This window comes from Glycine max, chromosome 3, assembly GCF_000004515.6.
Source record: "Glycine max cultivar Williams 82 chromosome 3, Glycine_max_v4.0, whole genome shotgun sequence".
Classification (NCBI taxonomy): Eukaryota; Viridiplantae; Streptophyta; class Magnoliopsida; order Fabales; family Fabaceae; genus Glycine; species Glycine max.
This window is the reverse complement of record NC_016090.4, coordinates 33,079,405-33,098,536: the sequence shown is the minus strand read 5'-3', so window position 1 is coordinate 33,098,536 and position 19,132 is coordinate 33,079,405. Positions and strand designations below refer to the sequence as shown.

Sequence of the window (19,132 nt, the reverse complement as noted above, 5' to 3'; positions counted from 1 at the left end):
ATTTAACTTACACAAGCTCCCTAATTTTGATGCATCACCTATTGTATTTTGCTTTCATTTGGTTAGGATGTCTAAATTGAATTATTATTTGCTGTCATTGGGTTAGGATGTCTAAATGACTGTATATAGTGCATAAATTATGTGGATTAGTTAGGATTCTTTTTCCCTGATGAATGAGAGGGTTAAGAAAAAAAAAAACAAGGTAAGCTAGGATACTAATATGCAACTATTAGACTGCTGTTAGACTTGTATTTAAGAAAAAATATGAGACAAGAAAACAAAGTTCATGTGCTACTCTGTTTCTAAATTTATTTTGATATTGAAAAGAAATTTGTCTAATCGAATCTAATAGCCTGCAACCTGTCAAGTACAATGAGAATTCTTTTGATATTGAAAACAAATTTGTCTAATCTGATACCTACACAATCTAAGCAATGTTATAAGCATGGGAATTCAAAGCTGATACCATATGAGATAAATAGGAACCTGTGAATCACAAATACAACATCGCATCTCATCATCACACAATGTTACAGGCTAATAGAATTCATTTCAGGCTAATAGAATTAAAGAGAGAGAGAGAAAAATGGAGGAAACTGAAAGGTAAAAGAATAAGAAACAAAACTTAGTGATATTAATCAGGAAGTAGTTGAGGGCTAGCTTTTAGTTTGGATTCTACGTACCAAAAAATAAGAATAAGCCAAAAGTAAGGCAACATTTGATAGTGCTTTACATTTGTTGGAAAGTATTAGTTTGCTTTCTACATTGAATCAGTGAAATAAATGAGACATATTTGAGATCTCATTAAAGACTGAATTAGTGAAATATTTTTGTTTCACCAAGCTGTGTTCTGGATAAGTTTCATCATGAGACATATTTGAGAAGCAACCATCTCCTGATTCTTTAAATTACGCATCAAGCAGTGGCCTATGTGAGGAAGATAATAAGGAACCATCTCTTGATCCCTTGATAATTTTGGCCAACAACTCAGATCTGCAACATCAAAGCCTAGATATGTTTTGGCCAACAACTTAGATCTCAACATATTTGAGAAGCAACCATCTCTTGATCCCTTGATAATTTTGTCACAAGATTTTGGAAGTAAATCCTATTGGAGAAACCATCTCTTGAAGTGAAGAAACTTGATGTAATTTCATATGCTTGCAATTAATCGCATGACCGAAAATTGAATGAACTCAAACTCCTCTGCCATCAATCTGCTGCTCTCCATCTCTTTTATGTAAATGCTTTCTTTTTTTTCTTTTTTCTTTTTTTGTCAAAAGATCAATTGATCATTCACTAAAAATGTATAACGACACTTACACAAGCAAACTTGATGCTAATCAGAGTGCTACAATCAAGCACGCATGCACACTGAATGCTAACAAGATAGCAATCTTGAAAATACAAAACCAAAGAACAGAAACATATAAAATACACATTTTCCTGATATAAAGAAACCTAGAAAGTGCCATGAGCTTTTTCTTTTCTTTGGAATTCCTTCTGAACATGCACGCGCTCCACAATATCATATAAATTAAGACAACTTAAATCCAATCTCTGATTGTTAGACCAACTGCAATATGGAACTCAAACTTCTTCATTGAAAAGAATAAATGTGTCAGATAGAGATAAAACAGCGGGAATTTTTTTAAGTGATCCTCTAGGCTGTTTTTTCCCCCCTTCGGATCTGCTCATGATTTGAAGCACTCATCATTCATCTTGGGCTTTGTGTTACTAATGAGAGAAGGGTAAGTGTTAATCTTGTTGGAGCTGTAAAAAGAATTTAAACATGATCCAAACAAAAACCAAAAATTGTGCCTATTATTTTTCCCTTGGAAGTAAATTTTATAATGTTTGATTTGATTATTCCCTTGGAAGCAAACTATTTCATTATTCAATTTTAGCTTTTAGTAGAATTGTGTCTCCTAAATTCTTTGTCCTATTTTCAAAATACTAAACCAAAAAACAAAAAAACATGCCTTGATTCTACATGTCCCTCATAATGAAGCATAATGTCACACATATCATAAGTGACAATGTCACACATATCATGAGAACATCATGTCCAAGAAACATTGAAAACTTAATTTGACCAAATTAGTAAGAAACATACAAAACATGTGTTTGAACAAATTTGTAATGACAAAGCTTTGTTACCAATTATTTGAATATTTAATTTGATCGAAAAAAGTAAATGTTCTTCATGATTTCAGATCATGGTTAGAACACGAGGTTTAGGTCGTGCTTTAGGAGCTGGTAGAGGTAGAGACATTAGTGAGGATACGCATCAGGCTGATGTTCCTCGGCGTCGCAGGCCTACTGCTTCAGCACGTAGGCAACGGGTTCGTCAGCGTGAGGACGTCACAGAGAGACCTGAGGATGTGCCTCAGTTGCATGAGGATGTTCCTCATGTGTCTGATGCCACCCCAGAGATGACAGGCGCTGCCGATGCTGTTCAGACAGAGGGAGTGGCTACTGATGGGAGCTTGGGGTCACCTGCTGCAGATGAGGGATTCCCCGGTGGATCACGCGACCCATCAATTTTGACCGGTTTTGCTGAGCATGTCACACACAACATCTGGAGTGGATAGGTACGTAGTTTTTAATGTTGACTAATTACATAAAAATTATTTGTAGTTGGATTGTTTTTTATATACACGTTATTATAAATTGTTATTTAATTTAAGAACGACCCAATCTGAAGTTGGTCTCCCACGGTAGAAAAGTAGATAAAATTGGGAGACTAGTGCCTGAGATCGAAGGCATGATTGCTGCCACCGGATTGAGTCCACTGATCAGGTGTTCTGTTATCACCACTGATCTTGGACTCATATCCGCCTTTGTCGAGAGGTGGCATCGCAAGACTAGCACGTTCAACTTGCCAGTAGGCGAGTTGACAATCACGCTGGATGACATGGCGTCACTCCTACACGTTCCCATCACTGGCGCGCTGCATACGTTCGAGCCGCTGGTTACTTCAGACATGATTGGTCTACTGACGAAACTTCTTGAGGTCAGTCATGAGGAGGCTACATTTGAGACCCGACAGGCTGGTGGGCCTCATGTACGGTTGGGGTGGCTTTGGGACTTGTATGAGAGCGAGTGCAGGGCCAGATGATGGGTTGTAGCACCCGCATGTATCTGCTCCACTTGGTGGGTTGTACTTTTTTCGCCAACAAGAATTCAACCCATGTACATGTCGTGCACCTGGAGGCTTTCAGGGACCTGGCCCCAGGCAGGGGGATTCGCCTGGGGAGCGGCTTTATTAGTCCACATGTACGAGCATCTGAACGACGCGTCGCAGACCTCTACGCGGCAGCGTTGGGCGGTTATATTACACTTCTCTAGGTACGTATTATTACTGATAATTTAAATTGAAGTAGCATTGAATCTCTTTTTTTTTTTTTATTGATGTTGACTATGTGTTTGTAGTGCTGGATATACGAGCACTTTCCTACAGTGCATACATCCGTCATTCATGATGCTTATGATGAAGGGAGCCCACGGGCCTGCAGGTGGCTTACGGGTAAGGCTCATATGACGGGGATCAAGGGAGCCCCGTATCGGAGACGTCGGGATGCCCTGACTGTGACTGACGTGTGTTGGATGCTCTATGCTGAGCACCGGGGAGTCAGGGGCTTTGACTTGATATCGCCGTATATCGGCCAACTCAGATGGGGTCAGATTGTGGTGTACGTTCGACCTGAGCGGGTTCTTTAACAGTTTGGCTACCTTCAGACGGTCCCTCCGTCGCCGGTTTGTGATTTTGTGACAAGTGATGATATAGATGACCAGTGGCTGCATTTTTCAGACCATTTGGTGCCTTCAGGGGAGCTCTGTGTAGTTCCTGGATAGGTGGCACCAGACTACAAAGAGTGGTTTTTCCGGATATCGCACTCATTCGTCACGCGGACCGAGGAGACTGCTGAGCCGAGACATCCGCTTCCCCCTCATGATGAGGAGCTCGTCGAGCCACCCATCCCCGAGTTTTCAGTCGCAACCAATCTCCCTACGCATTCAGTGGTAAGCATAACTTCTGTAGTTTTTCATAATTTAAATTTTTTAAAAATGTGATACTAACTTTGTTATTTTGACTGTGACAGGTTCACTGCGAAGGATGTCAGGGAATGGCTGAGGATTTAGGAGCGATTGCTGAGGATTTGGAGCGGGTCATCAACCTCAAGATGGTCACTGAAGGCACTGACTTACATGACATCATGACTCGTTGTCTGAGGAGAGCTAGAGGTGACGCCGCAGATGAAAGTCTTAGGCGGCGCCAGAGACGCCACATAGATTAGGATTTATATTTTTATTGTACTTAAATTATTAATTTTAGTATTTGTTTATGTATGTGATAAAACACATTTACTTACATCATTTATGATTTATGTTTGTCTCTCTATAAATATATAGTTTGAAATTTAAATATAAATCACACACATGAGTCACATTTATAATGGTATTTGAATATATAAAATAAAGAAGATAAAATAATTTAACAAGGAGATTTTCGCCTGCTTTGTAATTTAATATCAATATATAAATATTACTTGTTTTCGGAAAAGAAAAAAAATTGTCATGTTGGAAAAAATATGTTAAACTAATACAATGTTATGGTGACTAAGAAACTTTAAAAAAATAATCAAAACATCTCTATTTTTTGTTTTCAGTACATCTAGTTTTTTTAGAAGAAAAATTGATGAAAAACCATTTTGAAAGTGAGGTAAAATTAATTCATCCCAATTTTGGTTAAATTTGCTTTGTTATTAAAATTTAATTTTTAATTTAAATGTTAAAATTTATAACTATTCTGAAATTATATAATTTAACCATATATATAGGTATAGTAAAGAATAAAAAAAGTTGGTTTTGGGCCTGTTAGAAACATGCCTATCCCTGTTCGGGCTTTTTTTTTAAAATTATGTGGGAGCCGCTTGAGTCTATCCAGGGCCGCTATTTGACATGTTTGCACGTCAAGGAACCCAAAAAAATAAAAGCAGCGGCCCGTTCCATCTAATCGCACCTCAAACCGAGGCACCAAAAATAAAAAGGTTGGTTTTCGGCCTTTTAGAAACATGTCTAAGTACCCCTGTTCGGGCTTTTTTTTTAAATTATGTGGGAGCCGCTTGAGACTATCCAGGGCCACTATTTGGCATGTTTGCATGTCAAGGAACACAAAAAAATAAAAGCAGCACCCCGTTCCATCGAATCGCACCTCAAACCAAGGCACCAAAAATAAAAAAAGTTGGTTTTGGGCCTATTAGAAACATGCCTAAGTACCCCTGTTTGGGCTTTTTTTAAATTATGTGGGAGCCGCTTGAGACTGTCTAGGGCCGCTATTTGGCATGTTTGCACGTCAAGGAACCCAAAAAAAATAAAAGCAGCACCCCGTTCCATCGAATCGCACCTCAAATCGAGGCACCAAAAATAAAAAAAGTTGGTTTTCGGCATGTTAGAAACATATAACTAGCATTCAGTTGAACACAAATATAACAATTTGACACACTAACATTTGTTCATAGAACAATTCATTAATTACATGAACATAAATCCAATGTAAATATAGATACATAAATATTACAAGTTCAGTGTCCGCTTAGGTCTATGTGCGTTGTATTAATTGTCATTAGGCTTAAGTAGTGTTGTATTCTACCTACATATGCAGTTGGCCATTGTTTTGCCTCCGGATACGAATTGCTTGACCACAACAACGCCATAGGAGGTAAGGGACAACGATCTTTCAGATAAACCTGTTGTAAGTGAAATTACAATAATAACTTAAACAAACAAACCAACTCATTCAATAATTGAAATTATTTGAGTAAACGAATTTTCAATGGACCTGAACAAAATGATTGCTAAACACATGACCGACGCATATCTTGCGGTGCGCAGAAGAATTGGCCGGTGGTCGACTTCTGAGAGGAAAAAATGTGAAGCTCTGTTGCCGTGACAACGATACAAAGATTACATTATATCTTGACGCAATTACATATCCCATATCCATTATATCCATCCATTTGTCCATACTAACCTAAATCACAAAACAAATACACGTGTCACTCATGTAAACATTATTTATATAAATAAAAAGCATAAAACGCATACCTTGGATAACCCATCCACATGTAGGGACAACCTCATCTGTTCATATCTCTTCGTGCCACCAAAGATCTTTATGTAGTCTTGCGACCATTTGTCAAGTTCTTTAATCAATTCGTTGCGCATCATGGCCCAACACTCTTCTCCCATACCTAACAAAGCGGAAACTGACCGATATCCACAATTACCATCCGCTTTCACATCAACAACATCCTCAATGAAACCATGCATAAATGGCGGAAATTGATCCAACATGGGGATCATCCTTGTTGGCTTCAGTGGTTCAAAAGATGATGGATTGGGTTTGACTGAGGTGTTGCTGTTTTGAACCGAATGATAAGCATCAACATACTCCCAATAAGATGGATCACACTTTGTCGATCTTTCACTTCTTTTCATTACCTTTTTTGGGGCACCTTTCGTCTTAACCTTTGTTGGAGGAGGACACATAGAGGTCTTATCGGGAAACGCGAATTCTCGGAGTTTACTCTTGAAAGTAACTTTCCCGCAAACATCAAGTTCCTTGAATCTTTTATATATTCTATCCATCTCTTCCTTGATGCTCACTTCGGCCTCACATAGCCCCTGGTCTGAAAAATTAAGTCTTCTCCAGTACATATGGACTGCATCCAGTGGGATGCTGCCACCATCATACCTTTGTAGCTCACATGCACAAGGAAGACCTAGTGTGGTTCTCAAGACACACCCACAAGAAGACAGATTGTCTTTGAAATGACGTACGCGCTCAAACTCAATCAAAATTTCATTTAAAGCGTACCTTGACACCATTCCCAGAAGCCTCTTGTATAAGGTTTTCTTAAAAACATGACCAACGACATGCGTACTTGTTTCGAATGATGCTCTAATTTCAGTGTGATGTAGCGTCATCATGTTGTTCATTGCATCCCAAACTCTACAGAGGTCTCCAACGCTATTCTGTAATACCCTTTTCAAAGACCAATGAGCAGATTCAACCATACATTTAAAACACACAACAGACAAGACAAATTAATAACAATAATGTTCCAAACAATCATTAAAAGAAACTTGACTAAAATAATAAAACATTTTGTAAACAAAGGATCAAGCCGATGTTTTGATGATGCCAAAAGATCACATGCGTCTCAAAGATTTATTCAAGACAAAGCAATTAAAGATATTCAAGATAGATGATCAAGACAGTCTATAAAGTCTTAGAAAGGGTATATTAAATAGGAAGGGAATTCCAATTGAAGTAGCAAAAGGTTTGGCCAAGAATTTTAAGTTAAAAAGTCTTTTTCAACAAATTTTCTCTCTGGTAATCGATTACTAGAGGATGTAATCGATTACCAATGGCCAAAACTGATTTACAATAGCTATTAAAATTTGAATTCAAAATTTGCACTGTGTAATCGATTACACATATATGGTAATCGGTTACCAGTAGTTTCTGAACGTTTTAATTCAAATTTTAAAGCGTGTAATCGATTACACACATATTGTAATCGATTACCAGAGGAGTTTTTCAGAAAACATTCTCAACAGTCACATCTTTTTGTGTGGTTCTTGAATGGCTATCATAGGCCTATATATATGTGACTTGAGACACGATTTGGTCAAGAGTTTTCCAGAAAAAAAAGGTCTTATCCTCTTAAAAAGGAAAATCGTTTTATCCTCTTACAAATTCCTTGGCCAAATTACTTGTGATTCAATAAGGAATTATTTGAGTGCTCAAATTGTTAAATCTATCTCTTTCAAGAGAGATTTCTTCTTTTCTTCTTCTTCATTCTGAAAAGGGATTAAGAGACTGAGGGTCTCTTGTTGTGAAAGAATTCTAAACACAAAGGAAGGGTTGTCCTTGTGTGTTTAGAACTTGTAAAAGGAATTTACAAGATAGTGGAACTCTCAAGCGGGTTGCTTGGGGACTGGATGTAAGCACAAGGGTGTGGCCGAACCAGTATAAATCTGAGTTTGCATTTTCTCTTCCCTTAAACTCCTTTATTTATTATTGTTTTATATTCATATTCAAATTGTTCCATTTGAATCAATATTTAAGAAATTCATTATTAAGGGAATTTATAACTTGAATAGAAAGTGAAATAGAATTTTAATTGGGGAAATAAGTTGTGATATCTTAATTCAACCCCCCTTCTTAAGATATCTGAGGCCACTTGTCTAACACATTTAAATACCTACTTGTTGTTATGTTGCCAAGGTGCATCACCTTATTCGTCCAGGCCGTGATAAATTTCTCCTTGTGTGGGACAATCCATGTCTCACATATGTAGTCAACGAACATTGGCCACGGGGAACACGCTACTTGAAACCTTTGAAGGTGCTCAGGGAACTCCTATTCTGAAGGACAATCTACCAGGTTACCCCAGCTATCCATTACGTAGTCCCAGGCATTCTTCTGACCAATTAGCGATTTGCACTTTGCCTTCACATTCTTGTCTATGTGAAACCTGCATAACAAATTTGTACACTCCGGAAACACAACTTTCACAACAGGAAGGCGATCGTTTCTTAAAAAAAGGCCTTGAAACCGTTCCAATGCCCATACAAGATTGTTCACGTGCTCACCCTCCAGATATGCAAACCCAGCAGAGAAAGTCATCCCGGTTGGTGTCACCCCCACAAAGTCAAGCAATGGGAGCCTGTACCTATTTGTTTTATAGGTGTTGTCTATCAAAAAAACAAGATAACATGCGTTACATAACTTAACTGCATCTGGGTGACACCAAAACAAATCACGCACCACATCTTCATCCTTCAATCTATGCCAATGAATGTATTGGTCACGTTCAAGGAGCCTCATTAGGTGTTGCATTTCAATGTCATCTCCTCTGATTGAAGAACGATATGCACTTCTTGCATTGTAGATTTGTTTGATTGTGGTGCAACTGTTGGCGTTGTGCTCCTTCAACGTTAGTAGAATGTTTCTTGGTTTCACATTCGACTTCGTCATATCAACAATGATATTCTTCTCATCATCTGTCAATCTCCCAGCATATGGATGTCCAACTAAGGTCTTCGCCAATTCATGGTTGTGAATCCCACATATCAGCTTCACCGCCCAACCTTCACCTCCATGCACTGATTTTCCACGAATCTTAAAGAGACAACCACATTTTCTAGTGCCTGTGTCTCTTCTAACAAATTCTTTCTTCCTACACTTGTACTTACCGCTCCTTTCACACCCAATTAACACAAAGGAAGTTCTTCCTCTGCTACCAGTATATGTATCAGACCTCATAAATACTGCAACAAAACTGTTTTCATGGGCAACCGTTCGAGCCCACTTCAAAACATCTTCTCGGGTTGCAAAGACCTAGGACACAACCATGACATATTAATTTTTACACAAATCATACATTAGACCAAACAACTAAAACTGATCGACATGATTACCTGAGAAGTATTAAAAGCATCTGAACAATCAACATGTCCTTCATTCACACCACAATCTTGTTCATCTTGAAAATCCATATCAACTTCTTCGAACATCGCACTGTAATATGCCCATTGATCTTCGTCCATCTTAATTCAAACTATAACTAAATAATTCAATATTCAACTAAATAATTTGAACAATACAGCAACCCAAAAAAATTTACAAACTATGAATATCAAACTAATTCAACATTTGACAACCTCACACAAATATTTAATCTACATATACATCAATATTTTAACAACAACCAAATTCAACTTTTAATTACATAATTTCAAAATTATAACCTACAAAGTTCATTTAACCAAAAAATACTTCAACCTAACCAAAAAAATCAGCACTTCAACCAGCAAATATATTTTTATGTTTCACATAAATTACAAATTGAATTAACCAAAATAACATTCAAAATAATCTTAAAACTAAAAAATCATAAAACAAATTACTCCACGGAAGAAGCAGTCTTCCGCAGTTGTAATGTCAACAGCGGAAGAAACCTTCTTCCGTGGAGTCTCGCGGAAGACATCTTCCGTGAGCACTCACGGAAGAAGCTGTCTTCTGCAGTTGACATTACAATAGCGGAAGAAACCTTCATCTGTGGAGTCTCGCGGAAGACATTTTCCACGAGATTCCATGGAAGAAGTATTTTTCCACAGTTGTAACGACAACTGCGGAAGATAGCTTCTTCCGTGGAGTCTCGCGGAAGACATTTTCAGCGAGATTCCACGGAAGAAGTATGTCTTCCGTGAGACTCCACGGATGAAGTTTTTTTCTTTCGCAGTAGTAATGTCACCGGCGGAAGAAAATTTCTTGCGTCGAATCTGAAACGCTTACACCATTCTACTACCCAAAATAAACAATCAAACACAGAAAAACTACAGAAAAGCTATGTACCTTAGTTGACAAATATCACACCAAAGCAGAGCACAAACACAACCAGCATGGAGAAATATCGCACAACACAAGCACCACCACGGAGAAAACGAAGAAAGCAACCATGAAATAAAAAAATGTAGCTTTTTATAAAAGAAAAATATTCAGAGGCATTTTCGAGTTTTTGAAAAATTGCTGGGTGCACCAGCAATGTTGCTGGGTGCCCCTAGCAATTCCCCAACGTTTGGTCACTTGGGAGTTGTCATTCTAATGTTTGTCACCTTTTCAAGTGTCTTATTAGAACCGGTGATGTTATTTTGCATGATTTTTGTTTTTTTCATTTTTAGACTTTTACTCTGTTTTTAGTGGGATTCGAGGCACTGAATGCTATCATTAGATACCCCCACATGAAAATTAATCAAATCAACATCATTTCATGCAAAAATAACACATCTAAGCGGACAAAGTTGAGCTTCAAAACAGCTTGCTGATAGGAAATTTTTTTCTTTTCTACAACACATTTTGTTTTTGTTTTTTTAGGCTTGTTTTACTCTGATTTTTAGTACGATTTGAGGCACGTAAATGCTAACCATTAGATAGGCCGACATAAAAACTAATTGAATCAATATCATTTTGTGCAAAAATAACGCATCTAAATGGACAAAATTGAGCTTCAAAGCTATAAAAAGATTGACCCGTACTCATCTAATAGGATTAACGACCTTTTGAATCAATGCTAGAAAAGATATATTACTTGCCTTTACCAAGCCTTTTTTCACAGATCCAAAGCAATAACTTACAGAATTTTTCTCATAGTTAGTGTCCATGTAAAAATAAATTACACATATAAATTTTTTGAAGTTTATGCTAATCAGTGTCATAATTTAGAACACCATTAATGAATTTAAAATAATTTTTATTGAATATTATTTATTCCGTTTCTGATTATAAGATATTTTAAATTAATTTATGTTCGTTAAGAAAAAATAGTTATCACATTAAATTTGTCAATTATTTATACTATGATTTAAAATTATCTCTTTTTTCAATATACTTATTTATTTTTCAATAATATTTGAAGAAAAAATAATTAACTAAAAATATATATATATAAAATTAATAAATCTTATAAAAAAAACAAACAAATTCTTAAAAAATACTTTATAATTAGGAACATACGGATTACATTGGAATGCATTGGAAATTACATTAAGTACAATGGACTCTATTGACCGAGTAATTCCGCCCGCCCAGACTGGTTTCCTGTTGGGAGACTGAGCTTTATTTTGATATGATGGAATCACCCTCCACGGCGAGGCATTTTGTCCTCCTCCATGCCGGTGCATCAATTCAACGCATTTAGACCTTAATCACAGTTTTTAATGAAAACATTTTTCTATGTTTTATTCCTTAATAAGTTTTCAAAGATACTAATTAATATTTACTAAACTTTAATATGGAATAGATGTTAATATTTAATCAATTAAAATAGGTTTTCAAATAGGTTAAGTCAGGTCTAAGAATAAAGTCCATGACAAATAACAAACAAAATTCATGTCTTTAATTTTTTAAATAAATTACATCTATTTAAACAAAATCTTGTTTAAATTATCCATTTTTACCTCTGGATATAGTTGCCATGCATTCATAAACAATTCCAATAACACAATAAAATAAGTAAGAAAGAAAAGCAGGCTCCACTCTCTCTGAGGCTGCGGCAGGCTCAACGACAATCAAGATGAAACACTATCCGTGAGCTTATTATATGTGGCTCTTATTAAAATTAATGTTGTTGAAAAGACCTATTGTCAGCCAATACATAAGCATATTCGTTATCCCCAAATTAAAATGTGTATGTTTTGATATATAAATTTTAAAACGTTGTACAATTTTTTTTTTTGGCCTTAAAAAAATTGTATAATTCGTTCTAGCTTTATGCTCATTGAGCCAATGCCATAGAGCTAGTCAATACTGGACACTAATATTTTATACCCTTTAATTTCTTAATGATATAAGTATTTTTGCTGATCCAAAAACAGAATATTAAGATTTCTGTGGGTGTTTGTGACTGCAATGCAATCATAATTGTAACTATATATCAACCACATTTATCTATTTTTTTTGTTGCAATATTAAAAAAATGTAGCCAGTCAAAAACCTAAAAATGAGTAAAGTGTTCTTTTGTGATAGAAAAACTGTTTGGGACTTCGAAATTTCACCCTCTTATTATCATAGGCAGCCCTGATATGATTCATCAATTTCATCCTTCCCATGCAGCCTCCTTTTTGGGTGATTTAGTTGAGTTCAAATAGGAAGAAAAGAAAAAAAATAAAAAATAATTTATATGCATCACACCTTTCTTTCATTCTCCTTTAATTTAATTCAAATGTTTTTTTTTTCTCTATTTCCTTTCTTTTCACTCTTATCAACTCAACGAAATCTACCAATAATTTCTTTCTTGCAGGATAGTGGATTCAAGAAAGACTGCACATAGTGGTCTCCCGTCTCCCACACAGCCTCGATTGTTGGACTCATATTATTTCCCTATGAAATAAAATAGACTTAAATATATGACAATCACAAAATATTAATTGTAGCAGCCATGGTTTGGATGGTACCGTTGATGGTTTAATTCCACTATTCCTCGAAGTTTCGAAAGAACCAACCCACATGAAAATATTAAAATAATTGAAATCATGTTCTAGCTAAACTCAGTTTTAAAAGGTACATATAAAATAGAAGAATAAATAAATCTGAAACCCAGTAGTATAAATATGTACCGCATTCCAAAAGAAGAAACACCGCCAAATATCATTATCATCGTCCAGCAACATGGCTGCTACAACATCTTGTGATTTTTCTTCGTTGGAACCTCTTCAACACTATCTGCTTAAACATGGTTCCAAACACTTGGTCTCTAATGGCGTGGAGAGCATCAATGATGCAAAGAAATTGTCAGAGTGCAAAAGGGATCAGCCTAGGGCATCACCTGAAGTTCACGCGCCACCCAAATGGAAGCACTACCGTGGCGTGAGGCGAAGGCCGTGGGGGAAGTTCGCGGCGGAGATAAGGGACCCGAACAAAAACAGTGCTAGGGTTTGGCTTGGGACTTATGTTACTGAAGAAGAAGCAGGTTTGGCTTATGATAGAGCAGCTTTTAAGATACATGGCAGCAAAGCTAAGCTGAATTTTCCTCATCTCATTGGCTCTGACGTATCATTGTCAGAGCCAATGAGAGTGGTGGCGACAAACTCACATGAGCCTTGTTTGTTGCCATTGGAGTCACAAGGATCAAAGAAAAAGAAGAACCTAGTTGATTTGTTGAATAGGTTGGCCAAAAATAGAAAAAGGGTTGGGTTTAAAAGTTCTGAGATCTCAGCTAAAATTTATGCTTAGGACTACTTGTACTTGTGGGAATTCAATTTAGATCTTGAACTAACATGCTGTGAGATAGTTGCACTAAGTCTTGAAATTGGTAGTAGCTCTGTTTTTGCTGTTTTAGTCTTTTAATTGGAGTCGTTTCATTGATCTATATTTCAGTATTAATTCAAAACAAAAGAAAAAGAATTGAATTGGACTTTAAAATTGTTTAAAAACTTTTCAAAGTAGATCAAAATTAATATTTTGGAAAGCGCTTTTGAAGATTATTAGACTACTATGGAAGGTTTTTCACAAGCTAGCTAGATATACAATCGTATAATGTTACGAGAGGGGTGACTTAAGTGAGGGTTTGGGTCAAAACTTTGGATGATATTTAGTGAATATGTAAGAATGAAAATAAGTCCCCTTACCTAGGATTCTCCCCTTTTTATACTAATTTTATTGGACCTAGGGTTTATGGGTCCACATGTTCTATTTACCAATTAAGCAATACACTTCCTATTCCTACTCAAGTACTTCTAATCAAGTAATTTCGCTTTAGTGGTCCGTTTATTGGTGATAATTATGGTCAAATGATACTCGTCATTTGCATATGTTGAAGGCCAAGATTTGTTGTTCGAAATATATGTGTATATGGCCGAGAGGATACTCGGTTGGATGAATTAGGTATCCTATTGTTCTGACTAAATATTTTATCCGATATACTAGCCCCCTAAGTCGTTTTTTGACCTCGACCAAAAAGAAGGGCTTTATGCTTTGTCGGAATGGTTACCATTAACTCCTTTGACAGTTATGTGCCTTGATTGGCACAATATAATGATTACATTGTGGATGTAACAGCATATCCGCTCAACTTCCCATGTTGGGTATTAGAACATCTCGTGATTTTAGCCTAGATCCATTTCGATCGAATGGTGGCTAGTGGTTGTTGTTTGGCCTCTTCGAAAGCCTAACTCTTATAAATAGGGGGGAACCCCTCTTTACTTTTTACCTCTGATATTTATTTCTTTGCTCTGAGCCAAATAGTATTCGTGAGATAATTCCTTTTTAGGTACATAATAATGGTTTTGGTTGAAGGTTCTACGTCTAGGGAGTCGGTTGGAAATGGGTCTGAGGTTCGTGGGTACAATGATGAAGTTTTTAAAGTGTCGTCTAACTCTCACTCCTTGGGGTCGGATTTTTCTAGTTCAATTGACCTTTTGAGGACCAAGGGGTCTAGTGACCTTTCGACATTTTTGAGCTAGTATTCAAAAAAGGTGGGTGAGAATGTTGTGGCTCCAATGATGTATCCTATTGCTAAGGCGGGGACTTCCATAGGAGTTGCACCTCCGCCCAAGAAGCGCCCTGTGCTGAAGGAGAAACGCTTGCCTCCCCCTATCATGCTTCCTGGGTACATTAAGGGTGACGACGATGCCTTTGCATTTTTGAGACCTGAGCTTGTAACCTTTACAATATCAAAGAGAAGTCAGTCTAGTCCTCTACAACAATCTCTCTGTTTTTCTGATCAGTCGGTTGCTCCATTGCTATTGTATTCGCTTCAGTTGTCGTTATTGCTATAATCTTTTGGGGTCGGGATATAACTTACATGGTCCCACGGTGGACACTAAAATGTTTCTGTCACAAATGGACTGTACACTTACCCTTTTTCTAAAGGGTCTTTTGTTGTGCTAAAGGGTCTTCTCTGGTGGTTTCTTGTTGAAGTCTCCGGTGTGTATGAATTTGTTAGAGCAAAGAGGGGGGGGGGGGTACCTGAAAAAGGCATTCCAACACTCAAGTGAGGGTTCGACCCAGATCTGTTGATGATTTTTAGTAAATATGTAAGAATGAGAATCAATCCCCTTACCTAGGGGGTTCTCCCCTTTTTATATTATCCTTACTAGGTTTGAGGTCTATGGGCCTGCACGTTCTAATTAACAGTTAAGTGATACATCTCCTAATCCTACTTAAGTACTTCTAATCAAGTAAATACCCTTAAGTGAGTTTATTGGTGATAATCATGGTCGAATGGTACTCATCATTTGCATATGTTGAAGGCCAAGACATGAAATATGTGGAGATATGGTCGAGAGGATACTCAGTTGGAAGCATCAAGTATTCTCTCGTCCTGATTGAATACTTTATCTGGTATAGTTGTTTATAGCAAATATTACTTCTCGTAACCGAAGCTTTAATTCAAACTCCTTTAGGTTTCAATTACCAAGTGTTAAATTTGAAAGAGACTGAAACAAAACAACTATCATTTTAAGAGAAACAAATATACAAAATAATTGAATTTTAAGCTTTCAATACCTACATCATGAGATCATAGGCTAGTTATCTTAAATGTTTCATTAAGTTCATACTACCATTTTTTAGAAGAAATTAATTTATACTAACTTTGTTCTTAAATATTAGACTTTTTAAATTAATTTACATCATTTAAGAAAGTTGGTTAATATAATTAATTAGTAGAATTAGATTTGTTAACAAATTTTGTTATTTTATCCTTAAAATTGTTGAAACTCATAATCTCTCTTTTTCCACTTACTTACTTTCTCACATATACTTAGTTAATTTGCATTATTTTTTTTTATCCAATCCTCATAAAAGAGATAATACATTTATCTTTTAATACATAACATTTTTATAAAGAAACTAAGAGTATTTGAGTAAAAAAATAATTAATATAAAAGATAAATTAAATTTTTTTTATAAAAGTAGACAAACAAAATTGAAAAAAAAAAGTCTTTGAGGATAGTTGAATTTTAAGTTTTCAATACCTACATCATGAGATCATGATGTAGGTAGGTATTGAAAGCTTAAAATTCAATTGAAAGCTTAAAAAATAATTAATATAAAAGATAAATTAATTTTTTTTATAAAAGTAGACAACCATGGTTAATAGAAGCCTACAAAGTAGACTTCTATTAACCATGTTTATACTTAATTGATCGAAATGATTGAATTGAATCATTTTAAATAATTAGAAAATCCAATTGAACCATTTAATAATTAAATGAACTAATTGAACATTAAAAATAAATTAGAAGACGTAAATAATAATTTAACTTTTTTTTACTGAGCAATAAGAAAATATATAACCTCCAAAAGAATAAAACGTACCAAGATTACCAATGATATAACAAAACAGCCTAGTGATGATTGCCATGAAAATCCAACTCGTGACCACCTTAGCTTAATTCTCAGTATTTTCAAATAAAATATCAATAAACTAAAATAAATTTTCGTTAATTATCCTCATGGAAATTCTCATCTTTCAATTGCCTATTGCCAATCCAAAACTTACTTTAGGCAGCTAGAGAAAAGATGTTACATACACAACTCTGATGTTAATTTTGGCATGCAGAGGCTGTTTTCTCACCTCTACTGTTCTACATCCGGTTGCATAAACATTTCGAAAGAGATAGTTGAGATTTAATTCCCACATTTTCTACGGGTCCAACTATATACAGAAAAAACTTAGGTCCAATTCTTTATTTTTTTTTTAAAAATTATTTTTAATTGAAATTGAGATTTTACTTCAATAATTCATGCAATAAAAATTTACATTAAAATTTAATACAAATTATCAAAACAAAACTTAAATTCTAATAAAAGAATTACAATTCCAAAAACACCTAAACAATTATATCTAAGATTTTACTTTCAAGAATACCAGTGTTTGGTTGGCTTAACTGTGCCCCTTGGTGAATCTAGTAAAAACAAAAATGATAAGTAGATCACAATACGTTAAATGTTGCGTTAAAAATTCCTTTTCAAGTACTCCTTTAATATTGTAAAAAAAACAAAAAGAAAAATATTCCTGCAATAGTTTAAGCTTTTATATATCTCAAAAAAAAAGTTTAAGCTTTTATATGAAGTGTCATATATTAAAATAATAAAATTTAATTAGCCCATAGTTGCAACTTTGATCTACCATCTCCATTCTCTACTAGGCAACTAAAGTTTGTAACAGAAGCAATATTTTGCATGTTAGACGTATTAAATTTAAATATCTATCTTTAGTTTGAACATCTAATTATGGATTGAGAAATTTTTTTATTTGAATAGGAGCAATTTAGGGGTTTTTTTTTCCTGCACCTCATAAAAGTTAAGTAACACTCCCTTTACATTCCACATTCAAGAAAAGGCTAATCTGAATTTGTCTTTACTTTTTGTGAGTATCTGAATTTGTTTTTCTAAAATGTAAAGGATGTACTCCTTGATTTTTATGGAATAAAAGAAACAATGGCAGCAATTTAGATGTGTGAATTTCTAATCCAATTGGGCTTGGCAGTGCTCCATTGTATATACTTTGGGCTAGTTTGTACTATGTTATTATTGCTTCCTACATTTTTCATTGTATTTTGAAAAACTCGTTCCAAAATGTAAATTGCATATCAGAGTGAACTTTTTAGAATGTAATGGAAGAGAAAACGACTTTTAGTTTGTCGGTAGGGGTGAGAATAGGCCATACTTGACTTTAAAAGGTCAGAGCCTAACCTACGATGAATTTTTGAGGCTTGAGCCTGGCCTAGAGCCTATCAAAGGCTTTTATTTTGGCTCGACCTGACCTTTTTAAAAGTCTAGTCTGGCCTGATAGTCTTTTTATAAGCCTTCTTCACACTAAATCTTTTAATATTCCTTTGCTCAAGAGTAGGAAGGCAATAGGAAAGTGAAAGGAAAATAGGAAAACCAATAAAAATAATGATAAATATAAAGGAGCACATGACTCACACCTAAATTGTAATTAAAGTCTTACTTGATTATAGGAATGAAAGTTATGGAGTAGTAATGTGTAATCAAAGTTTGGTAGTTTAAAAAAAATAAAATTAATTGTACCCAAAAAATAATATAAGTATATATACATATATATAGGCCGGTCTATCAGGTTTTATAAGGCTTTTTAATAACCCTAAGTCTGGTATATTTAATTTAATAGGCTTTTAAAAAAGCTCGAGCCTAATCTTTTAATTAAATAGGTCAGTTCATGCCAGACTTTATGTAGGCCAGGTCGTAGGCCCCTGTAGGCCGACCTGGCCTATTCTCACTCCTATTTGTTGGCTAGGAAGGCACATCCCTTGAGTCAGTTGGATCTCAATTCACTCTAAATTATTGGGCTTTAAAAATTCAAGTACAAAAGTTATTAGGAAATTGCTTTGAACATCTATCATTTTTGCTGGAACACCAACATAGCATGTGAAATTTCGGTTTTACCTTTTCCCTAAAATTGATAGGATATGCAATCCGTAAGCCGACGGATTGTCAATTTAAAATGTGTTTTACAAATTAATTAAAAATTAATGATCTAAACAGGAAGCGAATTTGTGACTTTCGTATTATTAGCGCATCGCTCTGACC

The 19,132-nt window shown here is 35.4% G+C and overlaps 2 protein-coding genes across 2 annotated transcripts; one reads left to right on the top strand and one right to left on the bottom strand.

The window, feature by feature from the left end:
- Positions 1-5,836: 5,836 nt before the first annotated feature.
- Positions 5,837-9,624, bottom strand: LOC102661394 (uncharacterized). Its single transcript, XM_006577581.1, has 7 exons — positions 9,496-9,624; positions 9,271-9,415; positions 9,045-9,180; positions 8,631-8,747; positions 8,456-8,549; positions 6,112-7,041; positions 5,837-6,037 (listed from the first exon to the last, which is right to left on the bottom strand). The coding sequence occupies exons 1-7, from the start codon at positions 9,622-9,624 to the stop codon at positions 5,837-5,839; spliced, it is 1,752 nt and encodes a 583-aa protein (XP_006577644.1).
- Positions 9,625-13,223: 3,599 nt separating this feature from the next.
- LOC100793710 (ethylene-responsive transcription factor 1) lies at positions 13,224-13,990 on the top strand. Its single transcript, XM_003520382.5, has one exon. It carries the CDS (start codon positions 13,244-13,246, stop codon positions 13,805-13,807), a length of 564 nt encoding a protein of 187 aa, XP_003520430.1. The 5' UTR covers positions 13,224-13,243; the 3' UTR covers positions 13,808-13,990.
- The last annotated feature ends 5,142 nt before the right edge of the window (positions 13,991-19,132 follow it).

Coding starts and splice junctions, on each gene's coding strand:
- LOC102661394 (XM_006577581.1), bottom strand. CDS start 9,624: ATGGACGAAGATCAATGGGCATATTACAGTGCGATGTTCGAAGAAGTT. Junction 8,748..9,044: donor ATCATTGTTGATATGACGAA/GTCGAATGTGAA, acceptor TAAAACAAATAG/GTACAGGCTCCCATTGCTTG. Junction 8,550..8,630: donor CTTGTATGGGCATTGGAACG/GTTTCAAGGCCT, acceptor TTTGTTATGCAG/GTTTCACATAGACAAGAATG.
- LOC100793710 (XM_003520382.5), top strand. CDS start 13,244: ATGGCTGCTACAACATCTTGTGATTTTTCTTCGTTGGAACCTCTTCAA.